Source organism: Brachionichthys hirsutus, chromosome 10 (genome assembly GCF_040956055.1).
Source record: "Brachionichthys hirsutus isolate HB-005 chromosome 10, CSIRO-AGI_Bhir_v1, whole genome shotgun sequence".
NCBI classification, from domain to species: domain Eukaryota; kingdom Metazoa; phylum Chordata; class Actinopteri; order Lophiiformes; family Brachionichthyidae; genus Brachionichthys; species Brachionichthys hirsutus.
In genome coordinates, this window is record NC_090906.1 from 1,091,195 (window position 1) to 1,115,117 (window position 23,923).

The following is a 23,923-nucleotide window of genomic DNA, read 5'->3' on the forward strand; positions in this document are numbered from 1 at the left end:
TGGACCTGGAGGAGTACACATCATCTGTCCTGGGCTTCATCAGCAAATGTGTTGAGGATGTGACCACCACCTGGACAGTCACTATTCACCCCAACCAGAAACCATGGCTGAACGTTGAAGTTCGCTCGCTCCTGAAAGCCCGGGACTCAGCATTCAGGTCTGGTGATGCTCCAGCACTCAGAGTGGCGAGGAGAAGCCTGACATCGGGGGTAAAGAGGGCCAAAGCCTCCTATGCTCGGAGAATAGAGGGTCACTTTGCTTCCAACGACCCCCGGAGCATGTGGAAGGGCATCAGCACCATCACAGACTACAAAAAGAGTCATGGAGTGCCCCAGGGACCCATCTCTTCCGGATGCCCTTAACACCTTCTACGCTCGCTTTGAGGCTTCCAACACGTCACCCTGCACAAAGCTCACGCTTCCACCAGGTGAGCTGCTCCTCAGTCTGGCTGCTGAGGATGTGATGAGGTCCCTGCGGAAGATCAACCCCCGCAAGGCTGCAGGCCCAGACAACATCCCGGGCCGGGTTCTGAGGGACTGTGCCGATCAGCTCTTCGAGGTGTTGACCGACATCTTCAACACCTCATTGTCCCAGGGCTCAGTGCCGACGTGTCTCAAGACCCTGTCCCCAAGACCTCCACCGTTTCATGCCTGAACGACTATCGGCCGGTTGCTCTGACCCCGATAGTCATGAAGTGCTTTGAGCGGCTGGTGATGGGGCACATTAAGGAGAGCATCGATGACAGCGTGGACCCCCATCAGTATGCGTACCGGAGGAACCGCTCCACTGACGATGCAATCACTTCTGTGGTTCACGAGGCCCTGAGTCACCTGGAGACCAGAGACGCTTATGCCAGGCTGCTGTTTCTGGACTTCAGCTCGGCATTTAACACCATCATCCCGCAGACTCTGGTCAACAAACTGGTGACACTGGGGCTGAGCCCATCGATGTGCAACTGGGTCCTGGACTTCCTGACGAACAGGCCGCAGACTGTGAGAATCTGCAACATCTCCTCCGCCCCCATCATCCTCAACACCGGCTCCCCTCAAGGATGCGTTCTGAGCCCTCTGCTGTTCACCCTGCTGACATATGACTGCAAAGCCAAGCACCCGAGCAGTCATATCGTCAAGTTCGCAGACGACACAGCAGTGGTGGGACGCATCCTCAACAACGACGAGTCGGAGTACATGCAGGAGGTGGAACATCTGGTGCAGTGGTGCAGAGAAAATAACCTCTGCATCAATGTGAAGAAAACGAAGGAGATGTTTGTGGATTACAGGAAAGGAGGCTACACCCCCCCTCCCCTCTACATCGGAGGAGCGGCTGTCGAGGTGGTCTAGAGCATCAAATACCTGGGCGTGCACATCGCTAGCGACCTGACATGGAGGACTAACTCAGCCGCCTTAGTAAAGAAGGCCCACCAGCGCCTCTACTTTCTGAGGAGGCTGAGGCGAGCAGGTATGGGCTCCCCTGTCCTGGCGACCTTCTACAGGTGTGCGGTGGAGAGTGTCCTCTCATCCTGCATCACGGTGTGGTACGGCAGCTGCTCTGCTGCAGACAGGAAGGCCCTGCAGCGGGTGGTTAAATCGGCCCAAAGGACTTCGGAGAGCAGCCTACCCACCATGAGTGACATTTACAGCAGGAGGTGCAGGAAAAAGGCAACCTGCATCTTGAAGGACCCCACCCACCCTGCACACGGACTCTTTTCCCCCCTCCCATCTGGGAGGAGGCTGCGCAGCATCAGGGCCAGAACCACCAGGTTCAAAAACAGTTTCTTCCCTGATGCTGTGAGAGTTATAAACAGTGGATAACTCGGAGGCCAAATGCACTGCTTCCGTGTTGGACCCTACTGGGGATCGTGCAATCACTTTCGTCACTTTTGTGTATATATTTAGTTTTAAGTTGAATGAATGTGTGTTTGTTTTGCACCTCGAGCTGGGACCTGAGTGCTGTTTTTCGTTCGTGCATGAGAGTGTCTGAATGACAATAAACATTTCTTGATTCTTGATTCTTGATTCTATATGTGTTTAGATTTCTGATGGCGATGGGGGTGAGGTTCCACTCAGTAGCAGCTCGAAGAGAAAAAGCAGTTTGACCAAATGCTCTTTTTCTAAAGGGAACAATACAATCTCCCCTGGCTGCACCTCTTACCTATGCAGGTATTCCTGCACGTCTGGAAATGCAGGTATTCCTGCACCTCTGGTAATGCAGCATTTCCTGCATGGTATTCCTGCATTACTTTATTTAGTTAGTTATTTTTCTCCTTCTCAAGACTAAGTAGATGATACAATTTATAACAGTCTATTTAAGCAGTCCGGATTTTATGAATCCATATTACTGTCGGTAGGGGCCAAGTTAATTAAATAATGTAAATCTTGGGTTGACAGTTTATCTTTATTTTGGAGTTCCCCTGTTTGTTTAAGTTCAATTATAATTAATTAAATCAAGTAATTTGATGTAATTCATGCTGGTTTCCTTTAAAGTTAAAAGCAAAGAATCATTGTTGTTCCAGTAGTAATGATCTGGTCACCCTACCTGTCGACGGGCCTGTATATACGTACAGTATATATATATACACGGTATGTATGCACATGTAAAAGTTTTTTGACCACACAAAATATCTGCGATGTTATCGGTAATGGGTTTAATTTCACAATGAAATCGTTGAGCAACGGGTTCTTCAGAACGTACCTCTGTCTTTAAGGGAAGACCACCTCCCCTATCACAGGAATACTGTATTACCGTTGTCAAGGACGAGCACAAGTGTCTCCCAAATAGGGGTGAATTGACATATTGGACATATGACTGAAATAAAACAACCCACAAGCTTAACCAATAAGAAATCCAGAAAAAAACAAAGGCATAAGCTGAACAGTAAATCACTTCCTGAGACAGCATCAGACAATAATGAAGACATGCAAGTTGTTGGTGCCGACATTCTTTATCGTTTCACTGATGACGCGTCCCTACTCTTCCACCTACTATCTTGACTCAAGCACCCAAGGCTCCACTTGCAGACGTATCCTACCAGTCATCCATCGGCTCGTAAACAGTAAGTACGCTTTCACTCATTTCCAGACTCATTTCTAGTCATTCAATTGCAAACATTTAAATTCTGTAACAACTTCTCACAAGAATACATATATATATATATATAATTCACCGTAATAGTCAAACCACAGGACCCTACTTGAAATATACCAAGTTATGGTCAGGGTACAGCAAGTACTGTACACGTTAATGTTGGAAGGAGGGTATAACAAAAATGTGCAGAAAAATGACATTTGGAAAGATTTTGGAAAACATTTTGGGTTCTTTGATAAAGGTTGTGTGTTTAGGTTTTTTTTCACTTTGAAAATTGCAGAATGCTTATCAGTTCAGATAAAAGTGAATGTTGGGGGGTGGGGGGGTAAATGTACAATTTTCTATTTATTTGTCATCTTCTTAATAAACAGAATTACATTAAGTACCCAGAAGAGATGGGTTTCTCCGACCTGCTGGAGGAGGTGAGTGATGATGCTATTATAGTAGTATTATTGTTATGTTAGTTCAGCTGAAGTCACCTGTCCAGGTGTATATGAGAAGTATTAGAAGTATATTTTTTTGGTGCGTAACACAAATTTCCTTTTCTACCTGATTGCCTCTGTGAGATTGGTGGTTTTGGGAGATACCAGTGGATCCATGTGTCGATCATCACTTTCCCTGGTTTGTTGCTGGCAAGTCAAAACCTGCTTAACAACTTCGTATCAGGAGTTCCCGCCCACCACTGCAGCCTGTCAGCGAATTACAGCCTTTACAACCTGTCACTGCAGGTAAAGCTCTAAATCGTCTGCAAAATGAACTTTCTGGCACTAGAAAGGAGCTTCTAGTGCTTCTTTCCAATGTGTTATCCTTCTGACTCTTCCTGAAAACCTGGCTCATTACCAGGTAAACCTTTTGATTACAAGGTACAGTAAATCACTCTCTTACTAAGTATCCTGTCTCACCATTAGGCAAGACAAGGAATTTTTAGCTGAGCATTTAGAATAATCTCTGAGTCAAAGAAAACACAAAAGCAGTCAGAAAGTGCAAAGTCCTTCACATTAGCTGAAGGAATGTCAACATCTTTAGAGATAACAAGGTCTAGAGTGTGACCTTGAATATTTGTAGGCGCTTTCACGTTGCAGCAGACCAAAAGTGTCAAGAAGAGCAGAGAATTATTTCGCATATATTTGGCTGTTTAAAAAAAAGTTGTAGTCGATGCAGATAACAGATAACAATTCGGCAAACTCATCAATGAACGTTCCAGAGTATCCTGCAGGTCTAGACATGATTAGGAACAGAACTTTTGGATTACCTTTTACTAAAAAACTGAGATATTATAAAGAACTAAAATCCCCAAGAGTAATTTCATTACACTGAAATACAGATTTGAAAATTATGGCAACACACCCTCCTCTTTTCCCAGTGCAGCATTTGCTCATATAGCAAAAATTTGTTGCTACCTCGTTGAGAACATTATCGCAACTATCTTCAGTCAGCCAAGTTTCTGGAAGTAATAGAAATAAATCTAGATTATAAATCACAATAACATCATTAATTAACAGTGATTTGTTGATCAGTGATCTAATATTAAAGAGGGCTAACCTTGTAGAGATAACAGGAGATGGTGTTATGTTTTGACTTTGACATGCTATTCTCAGTAAATTATGAGGCGCACCCTTTGTACTTTTCTTCAGTTTAACCATTTTTCTATTTCCTGTTATCACAGGGATTGAAAAGGCTGCCTGAACTCCATCGGGTCCTGACTTTTTCTGGGCAAACAAAATGTTGCTAGTATTGCAGTCTGGACCCGGCACATATCAGTCACACACACTGATGTGCTGAGTTGTGGGTGGTGGATTGGGGGGGGGGGGGGGGCTGAGGGTCGATATAAACATGGGGTCAACATGTTTTCAATACTGACAAGTTTCTTCATGCTGTCAGGAAACTAAGAGTGCGAAGTCGGGACTAAGTGGGGCAGATGGGGTGGGGGGTGACTCCTGGTATTGGTCTGCTGGATGAGGGTCAAGAGGCGATGATGTGATTGAGGCTTCTTCCTGGGTCCGTTGTCGTCCTTGGACAGTCCTTATCTCCGGCAATAACAGTTCTTCCACAGAGTGCTATTTTGTCTGTTGTATTGGATGTTCGTGCCTCATATTTCTGACTGTTTGGTGTCTGATGCACAAAGTAAAAAAAATTGAACACTGCAGAGTACTCCTGGTGTGTTAAGGAAGATTCCATCTGCCTTAATGTCCTTAAGGCACGTCTGAAGTCTAAATAACTGATCGGTTTTGTCTGGCTGAACTGAACTATAATTGTGTGTCATCTGCATAGCAGTGGATGCTGTGCCGTGTTTCTTACTAATGTTACCTAAAATAAAAATATACAGTACAGCATTAATTAAATAGGTCCGAACTCCATATTTAACTTCTGTGTACATAGAAGATTTATAATGAACATGTACAAACAAACTGAAATCTATCAGAAAAATATTATCTAAACCAGTTCAATGCAGATTCTCTACCGGAGGCTTCTTCAGTTCTAAGAGACTGGGAGAGAGTGGTAGTGAGTTTAGATACTTATACTCTTGTAGGAGCAGAAAACAAAGAAACAAAGCAGGAACCGAAATCACCTCTTCTCTACCAGTCCCTCAGAACTGAAGAAGCCTCTTGGATGAGAGGTGAAATGTCTTCGATCTAACTTGAACAAGTCCAGTTGACTCTTCTATTTTGCTCATCGTGATTTACCATGACCTGGATGACTAAGAACCTACATTTGATGATAGTAATTGATGTTTTTAGATGGATAAGATGGAGCTGCTGAAAGCTTTCATTCCTCTGGACTCTTCAGGAACTAGACTAGACCACTGCAGGAGGTAAAGTGTATTCTTTTTTTGGGGGGCGGTTCTTTGTGTTGCATTTTATTGTCAATCACTTTGTTCTTACATCATTTCCTGCCTCAGTTATTGTTTCTGTTGTTCAGGTTTGTGGAGCCCCAATGGCACCTAATACACTCAAACAGCTCAGTCAATGTAAGCCATATACAGACAGAAAATTGTTTGGATGGATGGACGTTTGACCGCTCTGAGTTCCTCTCGACCACCGTCTCTGAGGTACTGTGAATAGAAACAAGCTCCCCAATATCCACACTGATGCTAATAAAGTGGGGGTTTTTTAACAGGAAATTTGAGTGATCTTTAATAAAACTGTGATTGTCCATGAACAGTTTTTAATGACTAAGTGAAATAATAGGTAGATAGTCCTTGTATAAGCACTCATGTCATCGCACTCTTTGGAAATGCCTCTTTTCCCATCTTACCCTCTTTGAATGGTTTTTGTTATTTCTCCTAACAATACTGAGTGATGGTGGTTGCATTTCCCATGGTGCTGTGGATAATGGAAGTGGACTACTTGCACTGCCAGTGGAGATTTCAGATCTTTTACAAATTTCATTTTTCCTTTATAATCCTTCTCGTAGGTCTTATTTAGAGTAAAAATGGGAAACCAGGTTTGCATTCTTTGCTCAAGCAATGCCAACTTTGCACATCAGGCATGCGTTTTGAGCTTGGCGTGATGAAAAAAGAAAAGTTCTAAGTGAAAATGACAGGTGTTTCATTTCCTAACTATTCCGGTATCCAATTTGTGTTCAGCTGTAGCCCACTGAAAATCAAGAATACAAACATCATAGAAGTACAACATTGCTCCTTAGTGTCAACCCATAGGTGACAGTATGCAGCCACGTGCTGAGTGGTTCATTCAGTTCTGAACTTTCTGACAGATTATTAATAAATAATTTTGTGAGCAACCTGTAAGTATCCTGTGAATGACCAGTTTATTGAAATTGACAAGATGGGCACCACAACATAAGGGTAAGTTTTTATATGTGATCAGTTTGTTTCCAGAGGGTGGGGAATGGTGTACAAATCCAACATTTTTGAAGGCTGAACCGTTTTGGTGGTAGCACCTTGTCATATCGCTTACCATGTTGGATTGTGGATTAGGTGCATGTTATTCTCCAATTTAGATTTTCTTTGATTTAATCCTACCCTGTTGTGTTATGTATTGAACGTCTAAAAGCCAGGAAGCAACCATTAAAGATTGCAATGATGATGAGCCTCAGAATAAAAGTTGGAGGCAGTATTGTGTTTGGTGGTGGAGAATCAGTGGTTTGATCAGCTGCATAGACAATACAATAATAATAATGCATTGGTTTTATATCTCACTTTTCAAGGCACCCAAAGACGCTTTCATTGTGCATTATTCAACCTTTTTCCTGCCACGGACCAGTTGCATGCCGGGCAATTTTTTTGCCGACCGCGGAGTACTTCAATTTAAAAAGAGGAAAAGTCTTACACCAATATCTACTCACCGTTAGTTGTGGTCTCAATAATTGCATCTGTCCTTCATATTCCCATTTTTGGGTTTAATGATTTCCACATTCTTGTCTTTTACTTCACGGTTCTTGGTCTCTATGTGCCGGAGCAGTTTTGAACCCTTCATTGCCAGCTATAGATAAATCCATGTTTTAAGTCTGACTCCTGGTTTGTCTGTTAAAATACGTTTTCTTTTCTTGGAGGTTGTTGACTCCTCTTCTTCCTCCTCAATTGAACTTTTCACCTTAGCAAAGAAGCTCTCCAAAGACGTTTATTTTTTATTCATTTTCGCTAGTTCACAGCTGTTTTTAGTCATGTATCACGTGACCAAGAAAATTCACAGGCAATTGTTGCGTTTGAGAAAATCCGGTCGTTTTTCAAAATAAGACACCTTTTAGATGCTAATAATAGATGCAACGGAAATTGTATGAATTAGTTCTTCTTTCTGTGTGGCCCGGTAACAAATGTGTCACGGACCGGTACCGGGCCGTGGCCCGGTGGTTGGGGACCACTGCTTTAAATGATTAATCCCATAAAAGATTTGCAGTGATAATGAACAACAGTTTGAAAGTAGCATTCATCACGCCGTCTCATTTCATTTCTGTTTCTATGACACATTTTCCTTCAGTGGGAGCTGGTGTGTTCTCTGCAACCTCTGAGACGGATGATTCAGACCATCTACATGGGTGGAGTCTTAACAGGAGCCTTCATCTTCGGCAGTCTGTCAGACAGGTGACGTGTAAAAACAGAAAACAGACATTTGAACAAATGTTTATGACTGTGCCCATGTTGACTACAAAATTAAGGACGTCTATTTGTCCCTTCTGACGCTCTCAGGTTTGGCAGGCGGTCCGTCTTTCTTTGGTCGTACCTGCAGCTGGCTGTGTTCGGTTCTGCCTCGGCCCTCTCCCCTTCCTACACCGTCTACTGCATTTTTAGATTTCTCTGCGGGATGGCGATGGCTGGCCTCATGTTGATTGCAGTTTCAATGAGTACCTGTCCTATCAAAAATGCAGGCTCATCTTTAATGATTAATTAATTATCGAGGAAATCAAACTGATGGCATGTTCTGCCTACCTGTCTGTCTGTTTGCCTGTCTATCTCCAGACGTGGAGTGGGTCCCAATTAAAGCCAGAACAATAGTGGGAACACTTGGTTCCATTTCCTTTACTTTTGGTCAGGTGGCCCTGGCAGGGATTGTCTATTGGCTGAGAGACTGGAGGACACTACAGGTGGCTGTCTCGGCCCCAAATTTCCTGTTCTTTGCCCTGACCTGGTCAGTGTTGAGTTTCAAATGAAGATTTCTAATTATTGTATTTCATAAATTCCCAAGTTGGCTTTTGGTCAGGAGATTTTAATGCTTGGGATTCCAATATAAAATGTTCTAATGTTTGGGGTTGTAATATAAAAGGTTCTCATGTTGGCTCTCTGATTGTTCAGGTGGTGCTCAGAGTCAGCTCGTTGGTTGGTTATGAACGGTCAGTCTGATGCAGCTTTAAAGAATCTTCATCGAGTTGCTCAAATCAATGGAAAACCAGAGATGATTGATAAATTAACAAGAGAGGTAACTTGTCTTTTTAACAATCTCTCTGCTGTATGAAATGAAATGAAATGCTTTTATTAATCATCATCTGCTGACACACACAAAATCTACAAAAATATGTGACAGACATCAGAGGCTGAGATGAATTCCATGTGACCTGCAGGTTTTAGACTCTCACATGAAAAAGGAGATCGAGATGAGTCGTTTGTCATTCACAGTGTACGACCTGCTGAAGACCAGAGGAATGAGACGAATCACCATTTGTCTTCTTGCCGTCTGGTCAGAAAAGCAACATCACCTGTTTTAACTTAACTCTACTTGAATTTATTTACATTTATACGTTTATTTACCTTTATACGTTATACGTCTGTCCCACAGTCTACCTCTGTGTCACCAGTATGTCCTCATCTGCAGGTTTGGAACCAGTTTTGCATATTATGGGCTGGCGATGGACTTGCAGAAGTTTGGGGTGAGTTTCCTGATTATTAGCAACGCAATACTGAGCTGATAATTTCCTGTCCACATCACTCATCTGACACCTGGTTTTCAGACAATGGGAGATAAATAGAGGCAGCAGCTCAATGCATGTAGGCTTGTAGACATGGCCTTGTTGATGTCAGAGGTTGAAGGAAAGTGGACCGTTTGGAGCTGGTAGAAAAGCAAAAGAAACTAAAAAAATAACCAGTCATTACAATTGCGGCATGCAGAAAAGCATCTTTGAAGGAATATATGGACCCATTCTGGATTACAGCAGCGGAAGACCACACCAGGTTCCACTTCTGTCCCCTAACAACAGGCAACTGGGGCTACAATTCTCACACGCTCATCAAAATAATATGTAGAATCCAGTCAAATTTGCTATTTCTATAGCACCTAGTACCGTCTCTGCGCTGGTGACTCCATCATCTTCACAGAAGTCTCTAGTTGTGAATTGTGAGCCTACAAGATATGCAAGGCTGTTCTCTTTGGCTAAGCGTTTCGCATAGCCAGTTGATGAGACAGTGCCAAAGAGGTGTAGTCACCCTGTATGTTTGTGGTTGGCTGTTTGTGTCTCCATCTTTCCACCATAAGAAACGTAAGTAGTTGCGATCATTTCCTTTGACTTGGAACTGGGGAAAAACATTTCAATGTCGCACAGGAGAGTTACTTGGTGCTTTCTGACTCGCCCACAAACACCAGTTAGATTGTTGATCATGTCAGGACCATTCAGTAAATGTCCAGTAAGACAGGTCAGAGATGATTCCTACCTTCCAGCGTTATGAATTGACCTCCTGTGTTTTGACACTGCCTGACCCTTGGACTCTGTTTCATTGCCTGCTCCTTTGGAACTGTCTGCTTGGTCATTCTGGTTACCAGGTTTATGAACTCTGCCCGATTTCTGGAACTGCCTCATTGCCTGCCACTATTTGTCTGCTGGTTTGGACTGACTACCCGGTAACAAACAATAAACCTCAGTTGCTGGATTTGGGTTCTTGCCTGTGTTGGTCGGTGACAGGCTTCTTACTTAGAATAATAGATTCCGTGATGCAGAATGTATCATCTCTCACCAGGTGGTCTATAATCATTGGTCTCTTTGGCATCACCTCTTTTGATGATGTCACTAATGTATTTCATGTAGTCCTCTTTGTATTTTTATCCTTTATGAATGTGCGTTTTAGATGACTGGGTCTGTTGTCAGCGAGTTGTCTATTATCTGGCATTTGTGGCCTTTCTTTAAATAGCATTGGCATATTGTATCTGCTGGACTGGAGGAAGGGATTTCCTTTGTTACTCGATGACAGACTGCTTGACATGTCTGTTCCATTGCAAGGCACTGAGTTGCCAACGATGCTCCATCCTAAATCAGTGTGAATGGTGCATTATATTTGCCTAAAATTACTTGATTGGGTGCAAGAGCTCTAGGACAAGTATAGCCTATGAGAAGACTTACTTCACAACTGAGGAATGGAGGAACTCATCTACTATAGGCAGCAAATGACTCCACTGTTTGGCTGTTTCACATGTTTGTATGTGCTTCCTGTTTGCAGGTATGTAGTCCTTTGTCTATGCAGTGGGGAGCTTTATGACTGTGGCTGAGAGGCTAACCTCTCACTAAGAGATCAGATACTCTTTCACTGCTTAGTACTGCATGTTTACCCATCATAGTAGTCAGTTTCTGCTTTACTGGACAAGTATTTGCCTGCAATTCATGTCACATCCTGATCAATGAAGACAGTGTCGCTCTGAATGTCTAATGATGTGGCTTTCCATTCAATAAGGCTTATTGGTTCACCAATAAACACTGTTGGTTCTGGTGTGGGAAGTCTGTTCGTTCTTATACTGTCTAGTGCTTGTGCAAGTTAAGTGGCACTAGGGCAGTGGTTCTCAAATGGTGGGGCGTGACCCCCTAGGCTGGTCGCTGTGCGATGTCAGGGGGGGGCGCCTGTGACCGTGGAGAACATGCTTTTTTTTGCCGTACTAGATTAAAGTGTAATTGCACATCCACTCCAGTATTTAGCAGTGGCGCCCTGAATGTCAGAGTGCGCGCAGGGAGTATTAGCTCTATGGTGTTTTGCCACACACACAGCACAGAGCAGGCGAACCCTCAAGAGACAGCTTGGAGAAATATCTCACGCTTGGCTTCACCGTGACTACGGTGGAAGACAAGGGAAGACCTGACTTCCTCATTTTGCTAAAAGCAAAATTTATTTTTCATTTTGGTTTTGTAGGTTAAAGTGTTTTATATTTTGTGCTCCTTAGTTAATGGTCCTGATCAATTTTAATTTATTATTATTTATTGATGTTATTTAATTTAATCTATTATTTAATTGTAAAAAATGTAGTTTAAGGATTAAAAAAATATTTCAGGCAAACTGATGCACTTCAAATATTTTCTGTTGCAGACTGAAAAAAATGGTAATAAAGTTATTCTTTGTTGTAAGTTGTTCTATATTTCTTTCTTTTTCATATTTCCTTTTATGTTAATAAGGATAGAAGAGTGTTTTTCTTTGTTTGGGGGGGGGGGGGGTCGCAAAATGTTTTTTTCTTCCTAGGGGGGTCGTAACAGAAAATATTTGAGAAGCACTGCACTAGGGGAATCTGTTTGCATGAGAATGAAAGAGTGCTGGTGTGGGCTGTTTGGGTGTGAAGCGTGGGCTCAGCTGTTCACCATTTATAGATTGAACATCACACACCTGGGATAACTCTCGGTCATATGCTTCAAACCTCGCTCAAGCTGCTTTCATGTCCTTCTGTGCTTTTAAGCATTCCAACTCCGATGTTTGAGCCCCTTATCTTTTCTCATTGTGCAAACTCATACTCAGCCTGTTTTGCTGCCAGTTCTGCCGCTGTGTCGACTCGTTTTGCAATAAGGTTTGAAGCTGAGGACTGTTAGCTGCAATTCAATATCTGACTTTAACTTTTGTCTTGTTTCATGAACCTGCATTTTCCATTGTTCATAAAGACTTAATAGTATTCTTTCACTTTTACTCATTTCTGCCCTTTGTTAGGTTATCATCTATGTTTGTACTCTTTCAGAACGTCTTGGCAAATCTGACATGCCTTGCCTTGGTCTTTATTTTGAAGCTTGTTTATTGCCTGCGATTGAATCCTTAATGTCTTGTCTATCCTCCCTTTCATTTTGAAGTGAGTACTTCAAACTTTGAATTTCTTGTTGTAAACTTGAGATCAGTTAATTTATATAAATTTGACTTATTGATGCAGTCTGTAAGTATTTTATGATCAACTTCTGCCATCTGTTGGACGTCGCGGGTGTCCGTAGAAACTGTTGGACCACGCCATGTAGCATGTGGCGGCAGTCCAGCTCTTACTGTAGCATCCAGTCGAATTAGAAAGGCCAGAAGTGATGGTTAAATGGTTTTATTGAAGCCGTCCGTGCCATCAACCAATGTAAGAGCTATGAGAACAAACATCACAATTACTATCTTTCAACCGCTACTGTTCACAGCTCATACATTAGGAACCCTTCATTAGCATCGGATTCACAACTTTGTGAAACCTTTCAATTTGCTCAAATACATTTCTTACACAGATACAAACCTTGTTCCCCAATTCACTGATGCTAAAAAAATTTTAATTTGTCCTTTTCCGTGGTCTTTCCGCTCTTTTATCTGTCTGTCAAGCACATTGCCGTTGGCTTACTTCCGGTTGCATGGCCGTTATCAAAATAAGAGCATAGCCTTACAATATACCGTATTTTTCGGATTATAAGTCGCGGTTTTTTTCATAGTCTAAGGGCTGGGTCGGTCGGGCTGGGGTGCGAAGCGGGCCGGGCTCGAGCCGCGGCTGGGGGAGCAGTCGCCCTCCCCTCCCCGCCCGCCGGAGGCCGCGCGGCGCGCGCGCCCGCCTGGCGGGGTTTCCCCGTCCCGTCTCGCGGAGCGACGTATAATCCGGAGCGACGTATAATCCGAAAAATACGGTAATTACTATTTACATAAATAACATAAGCCTTGCTTACTTACTGTTAAGTAATGCAATAAAGGTTTGGAAAAATGTGGCATAGTCTGATGAATCTCAGTTTCTGACACATTATTCAGCCCTGATCATTTCTGTGTCATAAAATTTTAAAACGGAAAAAGTTATTTAAATATTCATAGTATCATTATTCTAATTATGCTTCTCATGCTATATATTATTCTAGGTGAATATCTACCTGATGCAGCTCATCTTCGGAGTCGTCGATATTCCTGCCAAATGTGTAGTTCTGATTGTTCTTTCTCGCCTGGGGAGGAGGGTTTCTCAGCTCTCCTGTCTCTTCCTGGCTGCCCTCGTCATCTTCGCCAATATCTTCATCCCAAGAGGTAAAAAACACTAACACACAAACGTACAAGTCAGTCTGCCTTTAAGTCTAGGTACTGACAGAGTCTACTGTCAGAAGGAGTTTCAACTCCCACCTCCGGGAGAACTTCGACAATGTACCGGGGAAGGCAGGGGACATAGAGTCCAAGTGGGCCATGTTTCATGCCTCCATTGTCGAAGCGGCTGATCGGTGCTGTGTGTAAGAGGTGCTATCCAAACCTCTTAGTGGACACTGGTGGTGAGGAATGCCGTCAAGCTGATGGAGTCCTATCAGGCCTTTTTGGCCTGTGAGCCATGGAAAACGACTTCCGTACGGCTTCAAAGAAGTTCTGGACTACCATCCAACGTCCCCACCATACACCAGCGGTGTCCACCAAGATGTTCCACCATATGCACTGTGTATGGTGATGGTGCGCTGCTTAGCTCCACTCGAGACATTGTAGATTGGTGGAGGGACTACTTCGAAGACCTCCTCAATCCACCAACATGCCTTCCGGTGAGGAAGCAGGGCCTGGGGACTCGAGACTGGGCTCTTCTGTCTCTGGGGCTGAGGTTGTCGAGGGAGTCTGATCGAGTTCCTGAACCCTTTCGTGCCTGATGGTCTGAGCGCACCCAATCACCATGACGGCCGTGGCACCTGCTGGTCAAAATCGGTCTCTGCGACCAGAGCAGGAGGATTAAAGGACACATTAGATCAGCGGTTCACCAGTGTTGGGCAAGTTACTCAAGTTTAGTAATATATTACGTATTACTAATGATGATGATGATGATGAATATATTTATTAGATAGAATGTTAGAGTACAAGTACAGTCACACAGTAGCATGTATTACAGTACAAATAAAGTCAAACATCCTGTCTAAGAGGAGCATTTCAAAAAAGCCCTTGCGGTCTTGTTTCCGTTGAAAGTCCTTAGTACATAAATCATCGACAATTAACAATACAAATAAAAATAAAATCAATATTCAATAACTCAATTGATGCAAATTAACATTAGAAAAATAAAATGATTTTACACCACCAATGCAAACTAACAATAAATCTAAAATAAATTACACCACTGATGCAAAATTACAATGAATGACAATAGATTACATAAATTACAATAAATTACAAAGACACTTAACATGTGCAACATAGGTGCACAAAAGAAAGGGGGGGGGGGGGTTGATCCGGAGAGAGACGTGATGACTATCTCCATTTCTGTCCCCCTAAAAGGTGTATTTTTAGGGCCGTTTTGAAGGAGGCCAAAGAGGTGCATATTTTGAGGGCGGGAGTCAAACAGTTCCTGGCTGTATTTTAAAAAGATGATTTACCCATGTTAGTCCTATAGGAGGGGGTAATCAGGCTGTTGTTTGAGCTCCCTCTAGTGTTGTGGCTGTGGGTGTCACTAAATCTGTGGAGGTGTTTATTCAGGTATGCAGGGATTGAGGGGACTGAGGGCAGAGCTGCATTGACTATTTTAAATGCCAATCCCATTTTGAGTTGTTTAACCCTGTCTTCTACCCTGAGCCATTTTAGGATAGCAAAATGTCCAGGAAGAAGGTGGGTCATGGGCCCCAGATTAAGGAGTAGCCAAATCAGTTTGTTTTGGGAAGTTTGCAGCCTGGTTTTCAGGTACATTTTGATGTTGGAATACCAGGAAGTGCTAGCATAGTCAAAAAGGGGCTGAACAAGGGCTCCAGCAAGAGTCCGGAGAGCACTTTTGTTGACAAAAGCAGACATTCTGCCCAAAAATCTTGTTCTCTGATTGACTTTTTTGATCACCTTAGTTGCCAGACAGGTATTTGTCAAGAACACAGCCCAAATAGGTAATCTCTTCTTTGCTCGAGATTACTGTATTATCGACTGTGACCTTGAAATCATCAACATTTATCTCACTTAGAGAGTGTCTTGACCCAAAAAAAATAGATTCTGTTTTTCCAAGATGTAGTGACAGTTTGTTATCTGTAAGCCAAGTTCGGATTCTGGTGACCTCAGAGCTGAGAGCCTCCTCAACCTGCACTTTGTCCTCTCCCGAAATCAGGAGTGCTGAGTCATCAGCAAACAGGAACAATTTGCAGTTACAGGCAGCACTCATGTCGTTAATGTACAGGAGGAACAGTAACGGCCCTAGAATGCTGCCTTGAGGAACCCCACAGCTCACCGGGAGGGACGAGGACAAGGTTCCCTTTATGTCCACCATTTGTTCTCGTCCCTCAAGGTACGATTTCATCCAGTTTGTTGATGTGCTATCAAAACCAATCGCCTCTAGTTTATTCAATAAGATTGAATGGTTAACAGTGTCAAAGGCCTTCTGGAGGTCCAGCATGAGCATGCCGCAGTATTGTGAAGTTTGTCTACTTCACGCTTGACGTAGTCGGTCAGATATATGAGGCACGTGTCAGTGGAGTGGGATGTTCTGAAGCCCGATTGGAATTCAAAGAGCAGGCTATGCTCGGCGAGGTAGCGGTTGATTTTATCCTGGATTATTCTCTCCATAACCTTTGAGATGCAGCAAAGGATGGAAACAGGGCGGTAGTTGCCAGGTTCTAATTTGTTTCCTTTTTTATACAGAGGGATAACCCGTGCCGTCTTGAATTCCTGTGGGACGTGGCACTGATTGATGGATAAATTTATCAGATGGGTTACCACAGGGGCGATAGAGACAGCTGCGTCTCTGAGGAACCGGGTGGGTATGTTGTCGAGGCCTGTGGCCTTGTTAGGTTGAAGGGCAATTAGTTTTTTTAGCACATCAACAGTATTTACAGGTGTGAAAGAGAAAGTGTCCTTTTTAGCACCTAGCTTCTCATAGTGAGTTAGGATGTGGTCAGAACCATACAGACCTGAATGCGGGGGGAGTTTGCTGACCAACAGGGTGGCAATAGTGGTGAAAAAGCTGTTAAAACAATTTTCTACCACCAACCTGTCGGTCTTGAGTGAACCACTTGAATGAATGCAGATATTATTGGTTTTTGTTTGTTGTCTGTTGCTGCAGTCTAATTGTTTTAGGGCCTCCCACAGTTTTTGTGGGTTGCTTTTGTTTGCCTCAATGTTCTCATTTAAGAAATTCTTTTTGGCATTTTTTATCATTTTGTTAACCACATTGCGTAGTTTTCTGCTTTTTTCAAGTAGTTCCTACTAATTACTTGCTGAAAAAAGTAAATACTTTACTTTACTTATTACTTTAAGTTACTTTTTTTCTTCTCTCCCTCAATAATTGCATCCGTTCTCCCCTAAAGTCTTACTTTGCATGTTCAACATTAGTGGATGTTTTTTCCACTAATCTTTTCTACAGCCGACATTGTAACTTCTCATTGTTGATATAACTCCAAACAGGTTCCTGCACACACGACATGATGAGACCATCTGAGTCAATCTGGACCCTCATTTGAATTCAATGACCATGAAGACTTTTACTTTGTAGGAATTCATACTAAATGAAACCACATCTGGACTCAAACTGAAAAGGAAACACAATTTTCTGAAGAACATTCTGAATGTATCAATACTACAAACAGATGCTGCAATTTAAATACATCTCCAATATTCATGTAAATATTAATCAAAAATTGTATTCTAAAATTGAATGTGAAATGTCTAAATTGTAAAAGCAAATCCTGATACAGAATAAATATATTTCTCTGCATAAATTAGACCCATATTCTGTGGATAATGTGCACTACCGGTACATCAGGTCTTTTAGATTTTATTTCTCACTAGTTTAATCTTTGCCCTGCTGACTGTCTAGCTCTCCTTGCCTACCATAGGACAAACATTTGGTAACACTTGAACTCAGTGACTAGTTTACACCTTTCGTGCCCTTTTTATTCCAGGTTGTGATTTCAGTGCTAAATTAATACGGTACCGATTTAAATGTTGTGGTTTCCTGGTTTCTTCACGTCCCTCGTCCAGTACACTTGATTCAAAGGATCATTTCACGAATCCCTGCAGAAGCCTGTCGACACTAAATTAGATTAACATAAAGTTTAATAATAATAATGCGCTCTACATTGTGCATTCTTCATTCACGCCGTACTTGGTGGTGGTAAACTACAATTGTAGCCACAGCTGCCCCGGGGCAGACTGACAGGAGCGAGGCTGCCAATTTGTGCCATCGGCGCTCCAGACCACCACCATTATTGTCATTATGTTTGACACTTTTTACACTGCAAATGCACGACAAAATAACATTTTTCTTACTTGCCTGAACTGAGAGTGCCTCTTTGTATTCTGCTCGCAGCTCGCTAGTAAGTTACAACATGCAGCTTTAACCAGAGCTGGTTACAGCTTCATACCGTGTTAAATTGGGCAATGTTATTAAAGGTCCCATATTATGAAAAACTCACTATTATGGTGAGTTTGAGTCAGCCCAAAAACAGCTAAAAAAAACCAGCCTGTCACGGCCTAGGGCAGGATAGGACCCAAATGCGTGGCAGACGAGCGCAAATGCAAACCGGATTTTATTGGTGTGTAGGACAGGCAGGCAGGCAGCTCAGAGGGGGCAGGCAGTAGGAAAGTCCGAGACAGGCAGGGGTCACAAACCGGGGAATCCAGGCAGGCAGGCAGACGGAACACATGGGGCAGGCAGAGGGAAGGTCCAAGAGACAGGCAGGGGTCACAAACCGGGGAATGCAGGCAGGCAGGCAGATGGAACACAAGGGGCAGGCGAAGAGGCAGGGTCTGGGAAGAAGGCAGGGTTGGTACATAGGGGGTCTGGCTGAAGGGCTGGCGAGCAGGAAACATCGCTGACAACCTGGCAGGGGTGCGGTGACTGACCTGAGCTTAAGTAGTGTCCGGGCTGATTGCTGACGGGTTGCAGGTGCTGACAGGAACACAGGTGACGGGAGTGAAGTGATTGGCAGGAGGACTGTGAGGTGAAGACAGGGAGAGACAGTGAGGGAATGACCCCGCCCCGCCTCGAGGCGTGACGCAGCCAGATGAGGTGGCTCGGGCATCTATTTAGGATGCCTCCCGGACGTCTCCCTGGAGAGGTGTTCAGGGCAGGTTCCACCATGGGAAAGACCAAGGACACGCTGGAGAGACTATGTCTCTCGGCTGGCCCCATGGAAGAGCTGGAAGAATTGGCCGGGGAGAGAGAAGTCTGTGCTTTCCTGCTTAGGCTGCTGCCCCTGCGACCCGGCCCTGGATAAGCCGTTGAAGATGGATGAAACAGTCATCCAATCCCTCACCGCACATCAATGGAACCCTCAAACAAAACTGAGGGGCAGAACAGACACACAACAGAAGAGACAAGCTTAAACTTTTCTTTAGTCACGAAATGTTTCGCAAAACTGGGAAGTCAGTCTGACGGGCAGATAATTCAAAAAGGGTCAGACAAAGAGGCAGAATCCTAAAGATGTGCAGTATTGCTACACATAAGTCAAACACAAACAGGAAAGCTAAATGGTAGGTACAGGAATGCTAACAATCTGGAAAGGTGCAAATGGCTGGACCGAGTATAAGTAACGTGTGAACAGATTGGGAGATGCAACAGGTGAAACCTGCTGCACAGGTATAGACAATGGATTGAGCAGCAGGATAATCACATGTTGTGACGCCCCCACTGAACATCAACTCAAACAAAAGTGAGGGGCAAAACAGAAAAGCCACAAGTTTATTAGAGAACTCCCTCCACAGATATGCAGGCCATCAGGACCACGTTGGCATGTCTGGGTAAAGGACTGACTGCTGCCTCATTTGCCACTGTCTATCTGTACGGTGGAGAGCTCTACCCCACTGCCATCAGGTAAGACTGCAGGTCAAATCTATTAGCCCCTGGAAGACAACTGATTCAATGTGATGTGTGTGTGTGATGTGTTTTCAGGCAGACAGGAACAGGGTTTGTCTCCACCTCGGGGAGAGTCGGCAGCATGATGGCCCCCGTTATTCTCATCCTTGACCAGGTGACATCCCTCATCCTGAACTTCGTTTAAAAAACAAACAAACAAAAACACACAAAAGTAACATAAATTAATACTTGAATGATAAGTCTTTTTTTTTTTTTACACAACTTATTGATAGATAAAGAAATGTAGATTACATTGATAAATCAATATTTAACTAGAAAAGCACTCCGAGAGCGCAGACCTCCACTAAGCAGCTCATTGCCCTCAACATTAGATTTACACCATCCACATGGTGATCTGGATCGTTATCAAAAGGGTCTCAATTGTTCTTGGTATCTTTATACACCAACCATGTAAAGTCAAACGGAATCAGAGTTGCTGTGTATTTTTAACTGATTTTTGAATCCATACATGGGGTTTTCAATGTTAAAATATTGTATCGATCATGAGGACCGGTCGCTAAGTATCGCTACAATATTCATTTTTTTACTGACTCCATTCTGGATCCGATCCAGATTGAATTTGGTGGTGAGATATATGTCCCCACCCTAAATGACTGTCAAATTCCATAAACATTGGTCAATAATCAACCAAGATATTGAGGAACAGATTTTGAAGCTCTATTGAGTGCAATGTTAACGAAAATTTCAAACTGATGCATAATCCAGGATCTCTTCTGGATCTCATTTCAAGATTCAAGAGTTTTTATTGTCATTATGCTAACATAACAAAATCGTGTGAAGGCCCACGGCTTAAGGCACACATAGGAACATAAAACGAAAAACAAAATCTCTCCTAAAACAACGATATATATACACAGAGGGAATGAGACTGAGAATCCAGCAAATAGTACAAAATAGCAACAGCAGCACAGCGGGACAGGCACAGAGCACAGAGGATTCTGAGTCCCAGCTCGCTACAAGAGAATGACTGCTTTCAAAGCTCTGGGGAAGAAGCTGTTCCTGAGCCTTGCAGTGCTGCTTCTTATAGTCCTCAACCGCCTCCCTGATGGGAGCGGGACAAACGGTTTGTGGCCCGGGTGGGTGGGGTCTGTGGCGATGCGTCTGGCCCACCTCTGGACTCTGGAGGTGTAAACAGAGTCCAAATCAGGCAGACGGTGACCCACAATCCCCTGAGCTGCGTCGGGGATGTTGCCGTTCAGCCAGGTCTCGGTGAAGATCGCCACGCAACTATCGGTCCTCTTTGAGACGAGCTGGGATAGTCGGGGGGCTCCAATGTCCGCTGAAGCTCGGGAGGGATAAAATCCAAAATAGATGGAATTCCAACCTGGTTTTTCCCCAATTCCCACAGTTCAGCCCTTCCATACTGTATAAGGGCTTGGATTCTCAGAATTGGCGAAAATATAAACAAAAATACAAAAACAAGCACAAAAAGCCAGGAGCCTCGGGCCGCAACGTGTGTACGCGCCGCCATTCCGGAAACGGAGTTAAAGTCGTGGTGTTGGATGGTTGGATAGCTGAGACAAGAGGTCTATAAAGAGTCTTAAATATGTGCACAGCAGAAAAACATTTTTTTACAAACAGGTGCGAAACATAAGGGGTTTGTGTGTCGGAAGAGGGGATGGGTGAGTGAAAGGGAGGGGGACAAGTGAGGAGGGAGGAAGTAATGGAGTGAGTCAGAGGGGAGAAATGAGAGGTGGGAGAAGAGGAATACATTCATTCCTAATAGCCCAGTGAGATTTGGATTATTTATTTTTCTATTTCATATATATATACATATACATTTACACACAAATATATCTACACCTACATATATACATATACCTACCCACATGTACATATTGATGTGTTCTGATAACGTGTGATCCACATCCACATCAAAATGCCTCTAATTCTTGGCTGAATGGGAGAATTAAAGGTGTTTCTGACTCAGAATAGCCAGGGGGTGGTGGCAGGGTCTCGGTACAGCTGGTTGTCGATATATAATTTATCCACAACCAGCGTAGCTCGTTTTCCCTTCTGCCTATTCTGTTTCATAATCGGATACCTTCAGTCGCTCGTTGATCTCCGACTTGTGGCCATTCTGTGAGGAGTTTGCATGTTCTCCCCGTGTCTGCGTGGGTTCTCTCTGGGTTCTCCGGCTTCCTCCCACCAACGAAAACATGCAACTTAGGCGGATTGGTGACACTAAATTGTCCGTAGGTGTGAGTGCGTGTGGCTGATTGTCTGTCTCTGTGTTACCCTGCGATGAACTGGCGGCTTGTCCAGGGTGTAACCCCGCCTCTCACCCATTGACTGCTGAGATAGGCTCCAGCTTGGCCCGCGGCCTGATAACGGTTGGAAAAAAGCAGTTGGAAAATGAATGAATGAATATTTTATTGAGCACTTGAACAAAAGTAAAAAAAAAAGATTAATACAATTCAGTGGATTTAAAATATTTAGTATAGATTCTCTACAATATGAGATCATATACACAATAATACATAGAACATAAACTGCGTCTGAATCATTGGGTTATTTATTTTGCAGTGTAGCATTATTAGAGGATTGTCTTTTGTTTATGATAATATAGATGCTTTTCTGTTGGTCAGTAGACCAGATAGAAGAATCATGCTCACAATACTGATGGACTACATTTCCCAGATATTCCCCGCTCTGCCTGGTTTGGTGTACGGGGGGTCGGCAGCACTGGCCGGCTGCTTTGCCTGCTTCCTGCCAGAGACCCTGAACGTGCCACTTGCAGACACCATAGAAGAAGTGGAGCAGAAATGGTGAGCTAATGGCTATCAGTTAGCTATTTTAGCAGTTCTAGCTTAGCACATTGCCTGCGTTCACAATGTCAGCTTTAGTTTAATTAAAGAGTATTTCATTAACAGCGTTAGCTTAGTCAGCTGTGCTAACAGCATTAACCGCGTGAGCTACATTTGCAGCATTAACTTTATTGACAGTGCTGTTGCTAGGGTGCATTGGGTGGTATCAGTGTCACAATAGAGTCACTTCACCACAGCTTTTTGTTCACACTGATCAAGTCAATGGTAGAACAGCACTTCAATGTATGATTTAAAATAGTGACACAAAGTTCACTGGGAAAAAATTGGTGTTCCATCAGGGGTCACCATCCCGGTGTTTGCCGTTGCCAGGTTTCCCACATGGATCATATGAGTCATCCAGACCCTTCTATAAATAGCTCACGATAGCCATTCCCAGCGAAGTGCGTCTAATTTTTTTGTTGCTATCCATCCATCCATTTTCTTGGAGATGATACGATCTTCTCATCCACAGCCGCTTAATCCACTCTGTGGGTCACAGGTGTTGCTGGAGCCTATCTCAGCTGGCTACGGGTGAGAGGCGGGTTACACCCCTAAAGCGTAGTCGGCGCATCGTGGGGCCACACGCAGACAGACAACCAGTTACGCACACACTATGGAAAATGTAACTCTTGCATTGGTGTAAACTTGAAATCAATAATATCTAAAAAGATTTTCGCAAAATTGTAAGGGTTTTCTAACCCCTCTTCCGGTTCTTGTTCTCCATCGTGGCTGCGTAGTCAATGTGGAGAATTTGGGTTAAGATTAAGACATTTATATAATTAACAGATCAGTACAGTTAGTTTAGATATCAGCGCTGGATTCCAGTACAACTCGCGTGTCTGCGCCATACTGGAATGAGCATGCTGCCTGCTTCGTCCTCGCGTAGGGGATTTGCCCCGACCAATCTTAGCCCATGTTTATCTGTGTTGTGTGTGTGACGTCACTGTTGTGAGATGTTCAATGGAAATCAGTCATAGCATCACCAAACTAAATGTGGTGCATTCCTGTTGTGGTGTTGGCATGTAATTACGTTGTGAAATCCCATCTAATACGGAATTTCCCTACACACCAGTTAGTATCTAAAGCATAACAGGAAGCCGACCAACTCTAGGTACCCCGGGGTGGCTGCCACAGCGTCAAAGATTCAGCTCCGCTCCCATTTTATACGGGACTGCATCTCAAGAATGTGAAATAATAATTGTTATAATTACTTGGGGATATTTATGTAGCTTAAAGGCTATTAAATTGCCAATTTTAATAATATGAAATGATCAATTCAAATGTGGTCGCACATATTTGGGTGCGCCACACTAAGGTTTCTAAGCTCAATACTATTCACAAACCTGTACTGCTTTTTTGTAGCCCAATCACTGACTAATAAATGATCATGTATCAATAACTGAAATCTGTTTGCCCTAAGGTTTGGAAGAAAGCCTGCCCCCCAGGAGGGTGTGTCATTACATGAAGAAGGGGCATGTGGCGGTCTGGTCTCAGCAGAAGATGGGCCTCTAAATGGGCTGAAGGATATGGAAGAGACTGAGCTCAATTCCCCCGGATCAATCAAAGTAGTCAGTGATGCTGATTAGGGATGTA

General features: G+C 43.5%; 1 protein-coding gene across 1 annotated transcript; it reads left to right on the forward strand.

Annotated features, from left to right (window-relative positions):
- Positions 1-3,479: 3,479 nt before the first annotated feature.
- On the forward strand, positions 3,480-22,295 carry LOC137900106 (solute carrier family 22 member 6-like). Its single transcript, XM_068744163.1, has 14 exons — positions 3,480-3,506; positions 3,651-3,812; positions 5,823-5,896; positions 6,004-6,133; positions 8,022-8,125; positions 8,231-8,385; positions 8,501-8,669; positions 8,834-8,957; positions 9,100-9,215; positions 9,351-9,405; positions 13,576-13,735; positions 19,352-19,460; positions 19,539-19,617; positions 22,164-22,295. Exons 1-14 carry the CDS (start codon positions 3,480-3,482, stop codon positions 22,293-22,295), a joined length of 1,596 nt encoding a protein of 531 aa, XP_068600264.1.
- The last annotated feature ends 1,628 nt before the right edge of the window (positions 22,296-23,923 follow it).